The sequence below is a fragment of the Condylura cristata genome, unplaced genomic scaffold (genome assembly GCF_000260355.1).
Source record: "Condylura cristata isolate star-nosed mole 26May11 unplaced genomic scaffold, ConCri1.0 scaffold00018, whole genome shotgun sequence".
Taxonomy (NCBI): Eukaryota; Metazoa; Chordata; class Mammalia; order Eulipotyphla; family Talpidae; genus Condylura; species Condylura cristata.
In genome coordinates this window covers 3,559,791-3,576,548 of record NW_004567119.1, presented here as the reverse complement: position 1 = coordinate 3,576,548, position 16,758 = coordinate 3,559,791, and the positions used below count along the sequence as shown (strand labels likewise).

General features: G+C 41.1%; 1 protein-coding gene across 1 annotated transcript in view; it reads left to right on the top strand.

Moving 5' to 3' along the window:
* The window catches only part of SLC7A11 (solute carrier family 7 (anionic amino acid transporter light chain, xc- system), member 11), a 64,488-nt gene that overhangs the window by 23,816 nt on the left and 23,914 nt on the right, over positions 1-16,758 (top strand). The window contains exon 6 of the mRNA XM_004685286.2: positions 3,251-3,295. Within this exon, the coding sequence (XP_004685343.1) occupies positions 3,251-3,295 (45 nt within the window). The remainder of the gene's footprint in view (positions 1-3,250; positions 3,296-16,758) is intronic.

Below are 16,758 nucleotides of genomic sequence, written 5' to 3'. Positions count from 1 at the left end.
ACTCTGCTCACTGGCCCCCTCCCGCCCACCCCTCCCAGCCCCTTTCCTTGTGTCTTTCTGGGCAAATATTTGCCATTGTGCTCGGTTCTTGCAAATATTTCCTTTCTTGGCTTAACTGTGTCAGAAAAGACCAGTCTCTAATGCAACTGTAAGGAAGGAACTGGCTATTTTAACATGGGAAACCTGGGCATTTCTCTCCTTCTCTGTCTTTTCTGTTTCTTTTTGGCGGGGAAGGGGACTGTTCTTCCTGTACTTCCCACTGCCTCAGGCTTATAACAAACTCAGCAAATCCCTCAGGGTGTATATTCCAGATAGAAGTATTGATGGTTGCTTGCTTTCCTGGTATAACTACAACCTCTTTTTTTTTTAGCAACCTATTTTCTAGCCATTAAAGAAGTATTGGGAGCCACTAACTTTTTCAGATTACTTTCATTGCTAAGGTTCTTTCAACTATTCAAACAATTCTACTGAAAACATTGTTCTTGATGTGCTGGGCACCTGAGACTTGCAAAAAGCTAGGCGGAGGCACAGTAAAAAGTTTAAGAGTTTGTTTTGCGCAAGAAAGGATTCAGGTTAGGTGGTGCCAGCCGTGGGGCTCTGAGCTGCTGTGCAGAACAAAGCATGTGGCCGGAGGCTCCGGGGAACCCGACTGAGCAAAGGCTCAGGTGGGTATTTCGAGGTGTCTCCTGTTAGGGTGGCGGATGGCCTGGGCCCTCTTTGATGGCTTAAGGTTCATTCTGGGAGAGCTGAAACTAGTTAAACCTCAGGTTGGCAGGTGGGACCTTCCATTTGTCTTAGTTTTTTTTTTTAATTTCTTTTAAAGATTTATTTATTTATGCATATAGAACTGGGATACAGGGGTACAGGCCAGAGGTGCAGGGTGGTGAGAGGATTCCCCAGAGACAGAGTGGGGAGCAGAACAGGCGGACTGATGAAGTTCACTGCTGAGGGGAGCAGCAGGCTGGTCAGGACAGGTCTGTCATGCCATGTGGGTCACCTCCAGGTGGGGATCGAACTCTGCTGAAGTGGCTTTAGCTTCTCAGTGCTGTGCTGTAACCCGCTGCGCCACCAGGGAGGGCCCAGACTTGTCTTAGTTTTAAGCCTTCAACATAGCTACCTCTTTGTGAATTTGTTTGGGGTTTTTATGAAGATAGGACAAGACAGGATTCCCCCCTCACCTTTGTTTTAAGGATACTTGAGTGCATAAAGGCTGAGAGGTTTTAACAGTTACCTATATAGACTGTGCTTCTGAACACTGTAGAAAGGCCATCTTACCTTCTAAGGAATAATGGAGTACGAGAACAGAAGTGTGTGTTGCAAAGCTTTTTCAATTGAGGAAATTTCCTATAAACTGAAGTGGTAGACAGGCCTCTGTAGGTTTGTGTCTTCCGATCGGGTCCGTAGATTTCTCGTCCATGAACTCCGAGGCTGGTCTGCCCCTTCTCCCATCTCGCAGCCCGAGAGAGCACTCGAGGGGCTTTAAGGGACTCTGGCGGTCCCTTTTGATGGAAAAAGCCAAGGACGACTTAGTGGAGACACAAAGCGAGGGGTGGCCTCTGGACGCCGCTGCAGCCCCGTGGAACCTGGAGGGGTCTGTGTGCCTGGCTGGCTTCCTGTCGGGCAAGAGACCTGGAAAGGGTCCCGAATTTTCTGTCCTTTAGTGCCGACTTCAGTGCCACGATGAGCTGCACGCCTACACAGTGCTGCTGTTACCCAGTGAACATGGCGGCGGGTCCTGTGCCGTGGGGCCTGGCTGGACAGGCCGGGCAGCGGTGCACGGAGGGGGACGCAGATCGGGACGTTACCGTCTTCTGTCCCATTCTTCATTTCTGTTGCCCCCTGCATTGTACTGTGGGGATCCAGGCCCCGCAGCTTAGCGGTGCATTTGGCAGACTCCTGTTGCCCTGTTTAACTTCTTTTTAATGGAGGGACCACTGCATGTAACATTGTGCGCATCTCCGTTGTGTGTCCTTGTCAGTCAACACGTGCATCTGTCGCTTTAACTTACCCTCCCCGTCCGGCCATGATGTCCCGTACAGATGTGGCCCTGACTCCACAAACAACATCTGGGCCCCAGAGGCCAGAGGCCCTCTCGGCCTTCAGTTCTGCTCTTACTCTGCCCGCCCACTTTGAGTGTGCATACAGATGGCCCCTGGGTGCCCCCGGCACTGCCCCTGCCTCTGACAGCCCTGGGCTAAGCACCCCTGTGCTCCACCCCATCTGAATGTCTTCACGCCACTTTGTGGCTGGGTGTGAATGTTTCTGAAGCCCAAACTGGGGTGAGACCTCTGCTGCAGAAACTACTCGGACTGCCAGGTTGGGTGAGACCTCGTTCCCCCACAGCGCCCTGTGCCTGGCCAGGCGTGCCTCCAGCACTGAGCCACATGGCTCCACAGCTGTTTAGACACATTAGCTCCAGGAGAAGAGGGAGTCGGGGCTTCCACCTCTTAGCCTGTGACCGAGCACAGCAGCTTCACGTACACTGGCGGAGACACAGAAACAGGAGAGCAGTTGGCAGTGCAGACACGTCCAGTCAGCTCCTAACCCTGTGATCATATTCCGAGTCCAGGCCCAGAGAAGTGACCGCAGGGCCCGGCTGGGCCGTGTGCAGGCTTGTTTGTGGTATCTGTGTTCGTAATAGTATAAATTAACCTGAAGTATCCATAAATGGTAGAATGTATAGTGTAAGCCCCATCCAATAAAAAGCAACAAGAAAAATAATGAATTGCTGGATGAGATTCATACATATACAGCCCAATAAAACATTAGACACCAAAGACCAAAGATTTTGAAATAGTCAAACAAGCAAATACCGCCCTATTATGATGAAACAGGCAAAAGTAAACTAAGGTGGTACAAGTCAGAATAATGGTTGTCTTCACAAGGCAGAGGAGGGAAGGGCCAGCGAGGGCCGAGGGGGAAGCTTCCAGGCTGCGGCTGTTGCGTGAGCTCTTGTCTTGGTGTTGGCTACTTCGGTGCCTGAGTAAGGCCAACGTCATTGAACGACACACTAAGATTTGTGCACGTTGCTGTCTGCACTCGTCCCCACTAAGAAAGTGTCAAGAAACAACAAAGGGTTCCGAGCGTACGGATTGAAAGAAAACCAGTTGATGGAAGTGTTGGTTTGTCGGAGATTTTCATCTTGTTTTATGTAGCTGTTTACAAACACAATTCTGAATTTGATTTTAAATGTGCAAAATGTGGATATTCTTACTGTACTCATTGTTGGAATTCCTTTATATCTTTTCAGGTTTTATCTCAACTTTGTTACTGAAGAAGTGGATAATCCTGAAAAGTAGGTAGTCTTGTTTACTCAAATAATAAAAAGAAACCAAATGTAAGGTTATATTGTTGAAAAAGTAAAGGCAAAGGAGGAATTATTGTGGGTGAATCGATTGCTTCTTCTTCATGTCTGTCATCATCACATCTCTCATAGGCAGGTACAATGTATTTGATTTTATAGTAGATTAAATGTAGATGAGTGTTGTATATTTTAATTCAACACTAAATTATCTGGTAATGTAAAAAAAGAAAAGAATCAAGTTTTATTCTAGAAAATCTTCTGGATGAAATAGATGCATATTTCATGGACACTCAGCTGCCACAGGTGTTCCATGGAGAGTGGACTCCACAAGCTGATCATTTCTAATAATCCATGTGAATTTTCCATAGCTATCAAATTTAAAAGAAAAATTTATTTATTAAACAGTAACAGACCTTTGAAATAACTGCAGAATATTATGAACTTGTAATTCTTCAGAGCCAAGTGAAGATGATTGCTTTTACTTTTGATGATTTGATGATGATTGATATAATGCTTCTGAAATGAATGAATTTTATCATTGCCTCACACTCAACTCTGTATAGGAAAGTAACATACTCTGTAGACAGAAGAGAGACATTATAAGAGGTAAGATATAAACAGAATCATATGGTCATTTGATTCATCTGACCTTTATTGAATATCTACCACATCTCAGTTGTTGCTCGAAAGTTCGTACAAAGTGAATAAGATTTGTGCGTAAGACCCTATTGGTTAATCAGTGAGTCAAATGTGTAAACAAATAAATGTAACCTGGTCTGAGTGGGGCCATAAAGGGCTGGTCACCCAGTTTGTCAGAGAGGATAGAGGGAAATTTGTAAGTCAACATACATGTTGCTTCGTGAGTAGATGATCCCTAGGGAAGTGAGAGAGAGCAGGAGAGACAGAGAGAGAACACCTGAGATTGGCAGGTCAGATGACGGTAGACTGAGGAATGCTGGCATCAAGTATATTGGGAGGTAACAAACTGATCGCTCATTAGATTTATGGGAAGACTGTAAGAGTTTCAACATGTAAACCAGCCATTGCGATTAGAATGGTGTTTCATTTGAACCAAGTGCAATGCAAACCAATATGTCATTTAAACATGTACGAAGTCACTGGGCTATGTGACGAGTTGCTGGCAAGTGCTGTCGTATAGTTATCTCTGTAATTGGGGCGAGAACCTACACTTAGTGGAGCTAAGTTTGACTATTGTTGCACTACCTGGAAATGGTTTATCTGGGCCCACTGAGTACAAACATTATAGCTTGATTTTTCTTTTTGGTCTTTTTGCGAAAAAATAGCACATCAGTGAAAACACCAAGAAAACATGGGTCTTACTAGATTTTATGTAAAACATTGATCGAATTTCCATTGTGTGAGAAAGATTGCAGTGGTTTACAGCTGTCTTTTTAAAATCAAAGTCATCATCTTAAAGGCATGAGCTATTGAAATCTGGTATAGCTGATACTTACGAGACTGTAGCAACCTCAGGTCTGTGTCTCCGGCCATGACGTGACTGTCAGGTGGTCATCAGAGGCACACACATGATGCTCGTTCTCGTTAATATTATGCGTTGGATAGTTTTTATTTGGCGTGCACTGTCGTGTGTATGAAGCATAACCCTGAACCTTCATGCCTTTGTTGCTCTGGCCCAAGGTCCTGATGTCTTCTTTGGAGTGGCCTGGCCTGGCAATGCTCGGCTTTCTTTCTCCTCCTGATGGAAGGGTTTAGTTTCACACACTGGTCACGTCCATGTCTTGGGCTGTAAAAATACTGAGAACAGGGCTGTTTTTTCTCTTCTTTAGAAATTTCTTCATCTCAAAAAATGAGGATAATGATACTTTGACCTCACAGGGTTGCGGTAATGAGTCATTATGGATAAATATTCAGATTAGTGACTGTCATGTTTTAATCATAATTGTTTGACTACTGTTGCTATTGGTATATCCTTGGTTTAGGTAAAATGTTCCTGAAATAAGTGTTTTCAAACTTTCAATCTCCCCAGCAATTCTTTTCCTTCATTGTTTTTTTAAGAGAAAGAGGAAACTTACTTTATACCATGTTGAAGCCTGCTCTCTACACCCGCTCTTAAATAAACCTCTTAAGTTTATTTAAAAAATAAGACTTTATTTTAAAAATAAGACGGTATTGAAACTGAATATGCATCTTGTTCACTTTTATTCTTGTGTGTAGGTTTCATTGAATTATTTTTTTAATTTAGAGAAAATAGTCTCAACATTTTAAAGAACAGAAGAGTTTTATAGTAGTTTAAAAGTAGCTATCAAAGCCAATTTAAACTAATATTTACCACTGATTATTTTGGATGAGATGCTTTCACTTTCAAAAATCAGGATTTCTGCAAATCCCATTTTATATTCCTAGGAAACATTTAATTTAACACTATATTTTAAGGTCTGAAATGAAGTTATTCCTCAGGAGAGGTTATTAAGAATCTCTAGATTTTCCAGGTCAATTTGATGAATAATTGCTGAGGCTTTAGTTGATACCTTTTTGTCCTTTCATACTAGATACTCAGACAAGTTTTACATGGAATCTTCTATGTAAAACTCCGCTAACAAATTAATTTTCTCAAAATCAGAATATAAATTGATAAAATCTCCTTATGGAAAGTAAAGTTTACATTTGTATTATATGTTTAGCAACCAGGGAAATTCAGAGTTGTGAGCAAATTATCCTTTGATCTAGCAGCCATAGTCCTCGGTGACGTTGATGCTCAGTCCAGGTCTTTAAAAACGAAGTCTTATTTTTTAAACACAGCAAGTGCTTTGGGAAATATTTATGGTTGAATATAGAGAGCAGATGGTGAAATTGTGTGGGCCCTGTCCAGATGTGTAATTTGTATTATTTTGTAGGCAGCAGCGCTCCAAAATACCATTCGTTACAAGGGAGAATAATTACAATTCCATCTCCTTTGTGACATGCCAAGATAAATGTGTTTCCCAATCAGTCACGGTGCATGTTTCCAGGTGTGCTGCACACATCTTTCTGGCAGCTGGTGAAATGAATCATCAGCTGAAGACACAACACCTTTCTCTACCTTCCTCACCTGGGCAATAAAACTTCCTAAAATTGTGGCCTAATGGAGAAAGTGATCATTCATTTAGATCAGTGAAAATTACAATGTGACTGAAAGGAGAGAATGTGGAATAAGGTTTCTTAAGTATGGTGATCACCCCTTACTGATTTCCTCCCGGTGACAGTCTTTCACTTCCCTATTGTTACAAGGGGAATTATTTCGGAATATGGAATCACATGCTTCACAGACCAGTTCCTGAATGCTGTACCAAGTGAGAGATGGACTGGGAGCTTAACAACGCCGGAATCGCTAGCTCATGACTGCTTTCTGTGCGTCTCATCTACTCTTTAAAGCCTTAAGTGCCCATCCTAAAGTTTGGGATTCATTTGATTGCATTTATAAATTCAAAAATGTTTTCCCCGGTCCTTTCTCCTAATGTTTTTTATTTGAAGACTGGTTTTGGACCTGTGGAGAAAATAGTCCCTTAATAGTTATGCGACATTTTTATGTGAAAATACAGTAACCATGATTGAACTTTTGGTGACATGTGGGCATTGGGCACTTACTTATTTGTTGTAGGACAGCTGGCTGCCCTCATGACTATTGGGAACAGGAAGAGTGCTTTGAGCATCATGAGTGGCCAACATCCAGACCATGAAGGTGATAGACTCCCAAAAAAGAACTGAATTAAAAAATGTTATTTTCCTCCCCATTGAAATGTGCAACCTAACGATTACTAATGTGCACTTTTTTTTTAAACCCAAGTGCTTTTATTTGCAAATATAATGAGATTTGCCTTATGATATTACTTTGGCGGCGACCCCACCATCTGTCATTGTTCAGACAGTTACACAGGACGAGGAATGTATCATTGAGATGTATCGTGTTTGTGATCCTACTCTTAGATGGATAAATCATGTCTTGCGTTGATGAAAGCCAAGAAATGAATTGCTTTCCTTTGACCTTGGGGGTCTGAGATTAGTTGGTTTGTCTATTAGACTCGTTCCAGTGTTCTTCGCACTTCATTTATTCCTTCTGTTCTGAAGAGTTGGAAATGGTAGTCTTAGTGGAAGTCAGCAAAGCTTGACATCATCCGTCATTGCTGAAGAGCAGGTTATCAACATGCTCTGAATAATCAACTTTAATAGAAGGTTTAAATAATCAGAGTGTCATGTTTAATTAATACTTGCCTGCTCCAGTTTATATTAATTGGTGCTAGAAAGTCGGCACACCTTGTGCCAATGATAATTTAAAAGAAGAGAAACCAGGTCTGGAAAAAAATCTCCAAAGACCTTTCTGGTCGTGTGATGGATTTCACTCATCCACAGTAAGGTCTCAAACAATCACATCGTTTGTATCCATTTTGGATATTACAGTCATAAATTCTTCATATAATTTTATTCCTTATTGATTTGTAGTAAGCCAGAGTAAAGGCATTTATTAATAACAATGCATTGTTTTATCAGGCATGTGGCTTATCGGACAAAAACCATGAACCTTGTTAAAACAAAAAAACAGAAAGAAGAATGAAAAAATCTCACCCAAATGTACTGTGGCAACATTATATGAGAAAAACATTAGAGATTGTTTTGAAGTCTTTTATCTTGCATTTTGGCATTTTAAGGATGCAATATTCTATGAGAGACAAATGGTCCTACTTATATGCTTTATGTTTTCTAACTTAACAGTTGCTAGAAAATAACATGTAATGCTTTGACTGTATATAGGTTACAGAAGTAGTATATTTTGTGATTTTTTTTATTACAAAGCAATGTTATGTGCTTTCTTAGACTACTTCCAGAGTTTATTATATAAATACTCAAGTTATAGATCTACTTAAGGTATATAAGTTAATATTTAGAAAAACATATCTAACTAGACAGAAATGTATATAGAAAACTCTGGATTATTCAGCCATATTAACTTGTACAGTATTTGCTGAACAAATCTCTTAGAAATGAAATTTCTAAGATTTACAGAGATCTCTTTGGCAATAGGAAACATCTCTTTATTAATGAGGCATTGTTAGAATTGTCCTGCCATCCAATAGTGTTTCTACAATTTTTGAAATAATACCTAAAGTAAAATAACTATTTTTGGCATTTCTTTTGGAAATGCATTCAACAATATACATTATTGAATACATAATAGGAGTATAACACTCTTTTTTTATTATAAAAGTTTATTTTTACATCATTTTGTACATTTTTTTTTCCATCTCAATTGTAATCCCCGTGGGTTTCCCATCATCAAGTCACCCATGTGCCATCACCATAATCCCGTGCATTTCCCTCCCCCAACCCGTTTTTGATCCCATTCCCCACTCCACCCCCACAAAATGTCTCTGGTATAGAGCTGTTCATTATTTTTGTTATTTTCCACCTGGTCCATTAGGAGTATAACACTCTTATAGGGCCACTTGAGCGCACAAAAGGTCAGTATTTGGCCAGGTGTCCTGGAGAAGCGGTGGCTCTGTGTTCAGGAACAAGTTTACTGGGTCTTTCTTACTTGCATCTGCTCTAAAAATTTCTCACTGAAATGGAGGTTCACCAAATATGGTTGATGTATACCATATGCATAAAAGATACATTTCGCTCCAGCACAGTTTGTTCAAGTAAGGCTAAAGTGTCAAGTAGTGGTGCAGAAGTCACAGGATTATATCATAGTATTTTAATAGGCTGTAATCAAAGAAGACAGACATTAATCCTTCAAGTGCTTTGTGGAGCCATTTAGTTTAACTTTAGGATTTCTATTCCTTAGGAGACAAAAATTTGAAGGTCAGTGAGTTCGATGTTTTTAAATCTTTTCAAAATCATTTCTAAATTCTATTTGTGCTGCAGTTTCCATTTTGAGTCTAGAATCATAAACTCATATTTAGGATCCATAATAGTGGCTGATTTAATTTTATACGTTGTTTCGGTTACTTTCATCCACAAACTAGGAGACCATACAGGGGATGATGAGTAGACTCAGAGAATTTCAGGATCAGAGGAACTTGGAGAACAACTGATCTAGCTTTTCACCAGATTCACAAATCTCTATAGTATCTTTAAGCAGAAAAATTTATATAGAATAAAATGAGACACTAAGAATAATGTCCTTGAATGGGCTGTCAATACATGTTACTTGCTGATTAACGACCTGCTAATTGCTATGACCATTGCAAGTTTTGTTCTGTTACTGGTTGGGTGGCTTACATGGGATAAGTTAGATGTCTTCACTGCAATAGGTGCAATCAAAACAAGGAATTAAGTGACACTCTCCAGAGGGTGCAAAATGAGAGTCCTCTATCAGAAAGGAAATACGTTTGATAATCAAAAGTATTAAGTCAGACATTAGATTGTCCTGTGCCTTCAAATTCACATGTCAGTAGCTCCTCTCATCTATATTCTCATATATGCACATCAGCTACCTTCTTTTGCCTGGATTTTACAGTTAATGACTAGAGCAGAAGATGGTTCATAAGTAAATTTTACTTTCTGGGCTACGTATTAAAAAATCTTCTTAGACCATGAACATCTAGCATCTGGCATCTTGCGTGGCACTTATTCAGATTCTGTGTTGTTTAAGATTCTCACAGAAATAAAATAATATGCTTGTTATTCATTTTGGGCAGAGGCAGATGCATCCAGACTTTTATATTTGTATTTGTCACAAATGGAATAATGGTGATAGCATTTTTTCAATCCTATTCAAACATTTCCTCAGCTTATCCATCGACTGAGGGAATGAGCAATTGCTGTATTCACATAGGCCCAAGTGACAATGGTATCCCCAGTGGAAACTTCTGAAACGAGCAAATGAAGTCGAGACTTTCCAAAAAAGAAAGACTTCCTTCACTTTGATGACCTGCAAAATATTTGCATTCTATTTTGAATATAGCACTGGTTCAGGAAATCAACATTCTAATCCTGTTTCCTGTGAACCAGTTGTTTGACCTTGGGAAGACCTCTTCATTGCTTCTGTATCTTCATTCTCCACTTTTCAATGGAGGGCCACAGTTCCTATGTGATAGTTCTCATGGGATTATGAGCATAAAATGTGGGAAATTCAAAAATGTTAATGAGTTGACAAGTAATATACAAATAACTCTCTGCACCGACACCTATAGTCTTCAAAGATTAGATTATTTCACAATCTTTGAAAAGCATTAGAGGATGAACATAATTGTTTTATGAAAGGAGGTTGCCTTTTCTACACACATGACCTGTTTATCAACTTGGAAAGTGTCCTCATCATCAGCAAAGTGCCCAATTACAAGTAGTTAAAGGTTCAGAAGATGATGAGATCTGCTTTTTGTTCCGTGGGCTCTCACCTCCCTCGGGTGGCAGCACAAGCACATCATAGTCGGAATGAATTTCTTGGCAGATTTTCCCCTTGTGCACCAAGCATTTGTCTCTCATACCCCTGTCAGAGTCACACTGCTGGCTGGTCTGACGGATGCATCGTTTGTACTTCCACTGTGGCTGCTATTTTTAGGTTCTCTTATCAAGAAACTCCGGTATGTAATCTAACAAATAAGGTCTGGACGTGAGTGGCTACTGTCAGGTATTTAAAATGTCATTTTTGTTTTCAGAAAAGGAGCTGTTGAGTTGATACAAAATACAGCACAAGCATTAGTTCACTTCTAAATAGTTTTTTATGATTTCTGTATTAAAATATAAACAAACAGTATTTATTATCTGAGTGATGGCTGGATTACATAGTAGTACTTCAGATTATTTATTTATATTTATTTTTTTATTTTAATTTAATATTTATTAATGCATGCAGAACTGGGGCACAGGCCATAGGTGCAGGGGCAGTGAGAGGCTTCACCAGAGACAGAGTGGGGAGCAGAACAGGCAGATCGACGAAGTACACTGCTGAGGCGAGCAGCGGGCGGGTCAGGAGAGTTCTGCTGTGCCATGTGGTCACCTCCGGGGCAGGCGGGGATCGAACTCATGTAGAAGTGGTATTAGCTTCTCAGTGCTGCGCTTTAACCCACTGCGTCACCATGGAGGGCCCACTTCAGATTATTTTTAATGATACATATATTATTTCCATGGATTAAGTTGCCTAAGAAACAGAATGAGTCAGCTCAGGGTTCACATACTGTCTTCAGTAGATCGAAAAGATGCTTGTTTTACTGTCCATGCCGATGGACGCGCTAAGGAGAGTCAACTAAGTGAGAAGAGAATTTTCAAATAAAATTGATACTAAATAGTCTTGAAACAAAGGCATTTGGCTAAGCAGTGGGATGCTCCAACTCCAAATTGGAGACTGAAGAGGTGATTGACTAGCGACATTCATCTGATTTCAGGTTGGAAAAATGCGAGTCAGATTGCTAAAGATTGCGTCTACTTCAATAGAGACATTGTTCCACTTTTTGGTTAGTGAATATCTAGGGGCCACTGTGGGGAAGTAAAGTCCACCCATAATGGCTGGGTTACTTGGGGATCACGCTGCATGGCACTTGGATAGAGGAAAGTTTGATTGTAAGTTTAAATCAAAACCCTGTGCTGGAGATGTTTGATTGTAAGTTTAAATCAAAACCCTGTGCTGGAGATGTTTCTGTGAAGATGTGTTAAAGATCTGACTTCCCAACACTGACTGCCCTGGGTTCTGTGAGTTGGGAGGAGGAGCCAGGCAGCACCAGTGTTTGGAGAGCAGGTGCCACTTGCAGGCACAGTGAGTCGCTCAGGGGTGTTGCAGAAGGATCTGTGAACTTGGGTCAGGTGACCAAGGTTCTCCTTGCAGCTCTAGAAAGACTTAATTTTGTGACGTTGGCTTCCCCTTCCTCTCTGAGTCTGATTTCTCACCTGCAGAAAGGGAGCGGTAGAGTAGCAAATTTTGAGTTTCCTTTCAACTCCAGTATGTCCCGTGCCCTTGTAGGTGACACACCCATTTAGCGTATAGGATGTGTTGTTTTGGAAGCAAGGCAAAGGGTGGAAATTTAGAAGATACGTATCACAGAAGAGGGAGTGTCAAGAACACAGATACAGAGAAAGGGATTCTGTGAGCAGTTTCTAGAGCCCATAGTGATGGGGAGATTGGACAGGACTAAATTGTTTTGAGTTCCTTTGGAAGATGCTAGGAAGTCTGAATGATCCATGCAGAAAATGAGGCCACGTTGACAGCCTACCACATGGGACATTTGTGACTATATCTAAGGATCTGGGGTGACGGTCAAGCTCTGGAATCACCTTAAGTGCTCATTTTGCAGAAGCTTTGTGAGAATTAGAAATTCTGAGCCGATACGTCTGACAATTCCATGTTCTTAGTGAACACTCATTTGAAGGTAACCTCACTTGCTTTTTTACTGCTGTTGTCAAGTGTCATGTCATTAGCTCAGTGGTGACCAATGGGGATTTGTGAATCCGCCGTACCCTCTCCTTTCTTCTCACAGCTTAAGTGTTGGCTTTGAAACTCATTAGGACAAAGGCAAGTACACTCTTGCTCGAAATGTATTGCTATAGGAGGTAGCAGTGATCTCAGTCTCAGAGTTAGGCATTTTCAATTTCTGACACTGGAGGTGGTTGTTAAAAAATATTCTGTATTTCTAATTGGTTTTCCAAGGAGATAAGTTCATAGCATTGAACAGTTAGACGGTTTCCCGATTAACTATTTACTACTGTGCCATCTTCTCATTCTTCCCTTACAGTCTCTGTCTCTCTTAAAATCATAGGCATGTAGCAGAGCTCTCTGAGACAGAGTTTGACAATAATGAATACGATGCAGGTTCGTTGAGAAAGCGGGGATCAAGTACTAAGGCACCTTTCTTTATAGGAGTATAGGGTGTTATGTGGGAAAAGTTTACGAAGTTAAGTTTGCGGCCTAGCACTCAACGATTTCAAGGGTTGAAAACCAACACTTGAGCAGGGTGACTTCACACGTGGAGATATTTCCGGGTCTGCACATCAGTTGCTCGTCTTACGTACACACCAAGCCCAGCTTCTCCAGAGTGTCTCTCTGTTGTCCTTTCATGATGCCCTCTCTGTACCCATTTTCTACCTTCTCTCAGGGACAGACAGGAGAGGATGTGATCACAAAATCTTTAAATTTCAAAGCTGTACCCATTTTCATATTACCTGTTCTCCACACATTGACCTTTTCACGCATTGGCATGTCTAGCCTTACCTATTATGCTGATTCACTTACAACTTAAAACACAATGACCTTGACCTTGAGAAAATAGAACACAAAGTCTGGGAGCATCCAGTTTTCCAGTGCTTTCATTGTAGAGAGGAGGAAATTGAAGCCGTAGAGATGGATTAATTTGCCTATATTTACAAGATAAAATCCCGATCCCCTTCTAGTCTCTTGCCAACATTTGGTATTGCTGAATACAAAAGTAAGAGAGACGGATGGGGCAAGATGTTCGCCTTGAAATTAGCGGGGAGGAAGCATGTAATCACTAGGAGTGACCTGTATGTCATTTGAGAATAGAACAAAACTGCTTTTAAAACTGTGTAAAAGCATTAACATTTGCCTGCATTCAACTTCCTAAAGCTGTTATTCAAACAGCTAATGAAAGAGGTCCCTGGTGGGATGAATTAAGTCCTCTATTTCAGGTCTTTTATTGAAGGTCATTTGGTTACAAGATGAAAACAAAAACTTGATGATTAAGAATTGCTGAAATATTTGAACATCATATAGAAATAGAAATAGCTGCCTTTTTTTTTTTTAGCATTGATACAGATAGGCTGTTTCTGAAAATGTACTGAGACCTCTTTGGGGGGCCATATTTAATTTTTCTATATTGATATTGTCAAACAAATCAAAATCTCACTTCCTGTGTTCTGGCCTGGGGCAAGCAAAATGAGAAATCGACAAAGCAGACACGATCAACTGTTTGGAGTCAGACGTGGCACAGGCAGTGAGTGCGAGGGGCAGGAGGAGGTCAGCACCCAAAAATGCTGCGGGGTGGCTGCTTGGCGGCAGAGAGATTACTGTGCCCTGGGTGGGTGATGCGCCCAGCCGCCCGCTCTGCCCAGCCCTCCGCCCAGGGGAGGTGGTGCGGCAGGTAGCCTGTGTGGCCAGAAGGCGGCTGCCGGTTGACCGCAGTGTTGTTTCTCTCGGCCGCAGCGCGCTTTGTCTGGAAGTCAAATCCCAGCCAGAATTCTGCACCCAGCCAAGGAGGAAGGTGCCCTGGGCCGTCTGCGCTTCTCTCCCAACCCGGGGGTTTCCGAGGAGGCAGGTGGGGCCCAGCGGAGTTCCTGTTTCCAGACCATCCCGTTCCTCCTGCTCCCCTGGTTCCCATTTCTAGGGCAGCTCTCCTGGGGAGACTCCTGAGCCCCTGACCTCCAGGCTCCCCGCCCCAGGCCACTAGGGCGCCTAGAGCCACAGTCGACCCTGAGGAGCAACTTGTATTTTCCGGAACAGAGACCTGTTGTTTATTCTGTTTTTCAGTGGCTGGGACAAGTCTCCACCTCAGCGCTGTGCTAAACAATGCAGGTAGCCAGGTGAGAGGGGCATTTCCCGGTCTTCTGTAGCCAGAGAGGAAACATCTAAGTGAAACTTCATCCATCTCATTGTGTTTTCAGAAACAAAATGTAGCCTTTCCTTTCCATGTTAATGATAAGTAAAAGCCTTTTCCTTTTATAGTAAGTGATAATAGATGGTCCAATATTCAGATGCCAAAAGGCGAGTACAAGAAAATTGTAAATCTCTCGTCATCGCAAACGGCAGCCCTCACTGCGCCTATTTAGACACTTTGCTTTGACCTCTCTAAGTGTACGTGTGCCCGGGCACATGTGTGGGTGCCTGTGAGCTGAAAGCCCCACTAGCTTCTTTATGACCTTGTGGTGTGCAGCCTGGGAGGCGGGGTCTCCTGGGGTCCCCCTGCTGTCTGGCCACAGCTGGATCCTCCCACTGGGCTGGACATGAAGCCCCGCTCTGGCGTTTCTGTTCTTCCAGGCCTTTCTCCCCTTGCTGTCACTTTGTTAGATTCCCTGGGTCGTTACAGCCTTTGCCAGCACCATTTTTAAGGGAGGTCTCATCCTTCATCGGGTAAATACCCGACGTTACTCCCATTGCTGTTAGACATTAAAAATATCTCATCTTTTCTTACTGAAATAATGCTTGTCTAGGGTGCATTTGGTAGGATAATTTTTGTGCATACCAATTATTTGAATATAGAAGTGAATTCCTAGGTCAAAGGCAGGCAGGTTGTAAGAAGTCTTTTTTTGTACTACCAAGTTGCTTTCGGCAGTGTGTGTATCAATGCTCCGGAATAGCTAGGGTGAAGAATACTTTTCAGCACGGAGTATCATTCTGGACAAAAATCATTTTTAACTACAGAGAGAAATTACATCTCATTACTTTAAATTGCATTTTTAAATCGCGCATAACGCTTAATATTTACTTCTTATGAGCTATCTATGTGATGTTATTTTGTCATGTGGATATTGCTGACTCAACGGAATTCTTTGTTGACACTGAGCCCTTATTCTTTACTTAGTGTTTGCAAAAATGTCATCAGTTTTTCGCACAACTAAATTTTCTTTTTATTTTAACTTTGGAACTTTGCATTTTAGTATAGTACTAAGTATTTAAAATTTAAGCACATTTTAATATAATAACCATTCTTGTTTCTGCATATTGTAAATCTTTGTGCATGCCTAGCTCATCTGAATTTCACTCATATTTTCTGCTTTCTCCTGATTTCTATTTATATTAATTTTTTTAACTTATGGAATGCATTTTTTTGTAGTGTGATAAAATGTGCTCATTTAATTTTCCTCAAAATTGCCTGCTATCCCAGCGTTTATTGAATAGTCACAGATATTTACTTGGTTTATCATACTTGCTGCCATAATAAACTACGCTACTTGTTATCCTACTATGTTAAGGTTTTGTTGTACACTAAATTGTATTTCAAGGTATTTTATTGAGCTTTACCTCTTTTCTATTTATATGCCAGCCAATGACTATAACTTTTATAATTAAAAAAATTGTGATTCTCTTTTTATCTGGTGAGAAAGAGGGTCTCTAACCTTCCTCATTTTCTCTGAATAAATCAGCACGGAGCATCACTTCTGTTTGTGTGGAGGCAATTTCTGCTCTTGGCTTTTCATGTATGGGAAGAGACCCTAGAGAAGGCTTTGAAATTTTAAAGCTCAGAGCTTTTCAAATGATCTTGGCACTATGATTTCATAACAGACTCTGAACTATAAAAAGCTGTATTCTACAAGTATGACTCAATCTTTGATAGTCCAGAATCTCTTTCTCCCTGTGTTATGGTTAATTATTAGCTGGTTTCTTCTTTTTCTTCTTTCAGAGTTGAAAAGCATGAAGTAACCTACAAAGTACTAGCTGATGATATTAATCTAATGCTTCCCTTTTGGACTTTTAACTCACTACACACTACTAATAGAGCGCCGTTTATAATAATTTTCCAGATTATTTGTAACAAAATACCAAATGCCAAAAT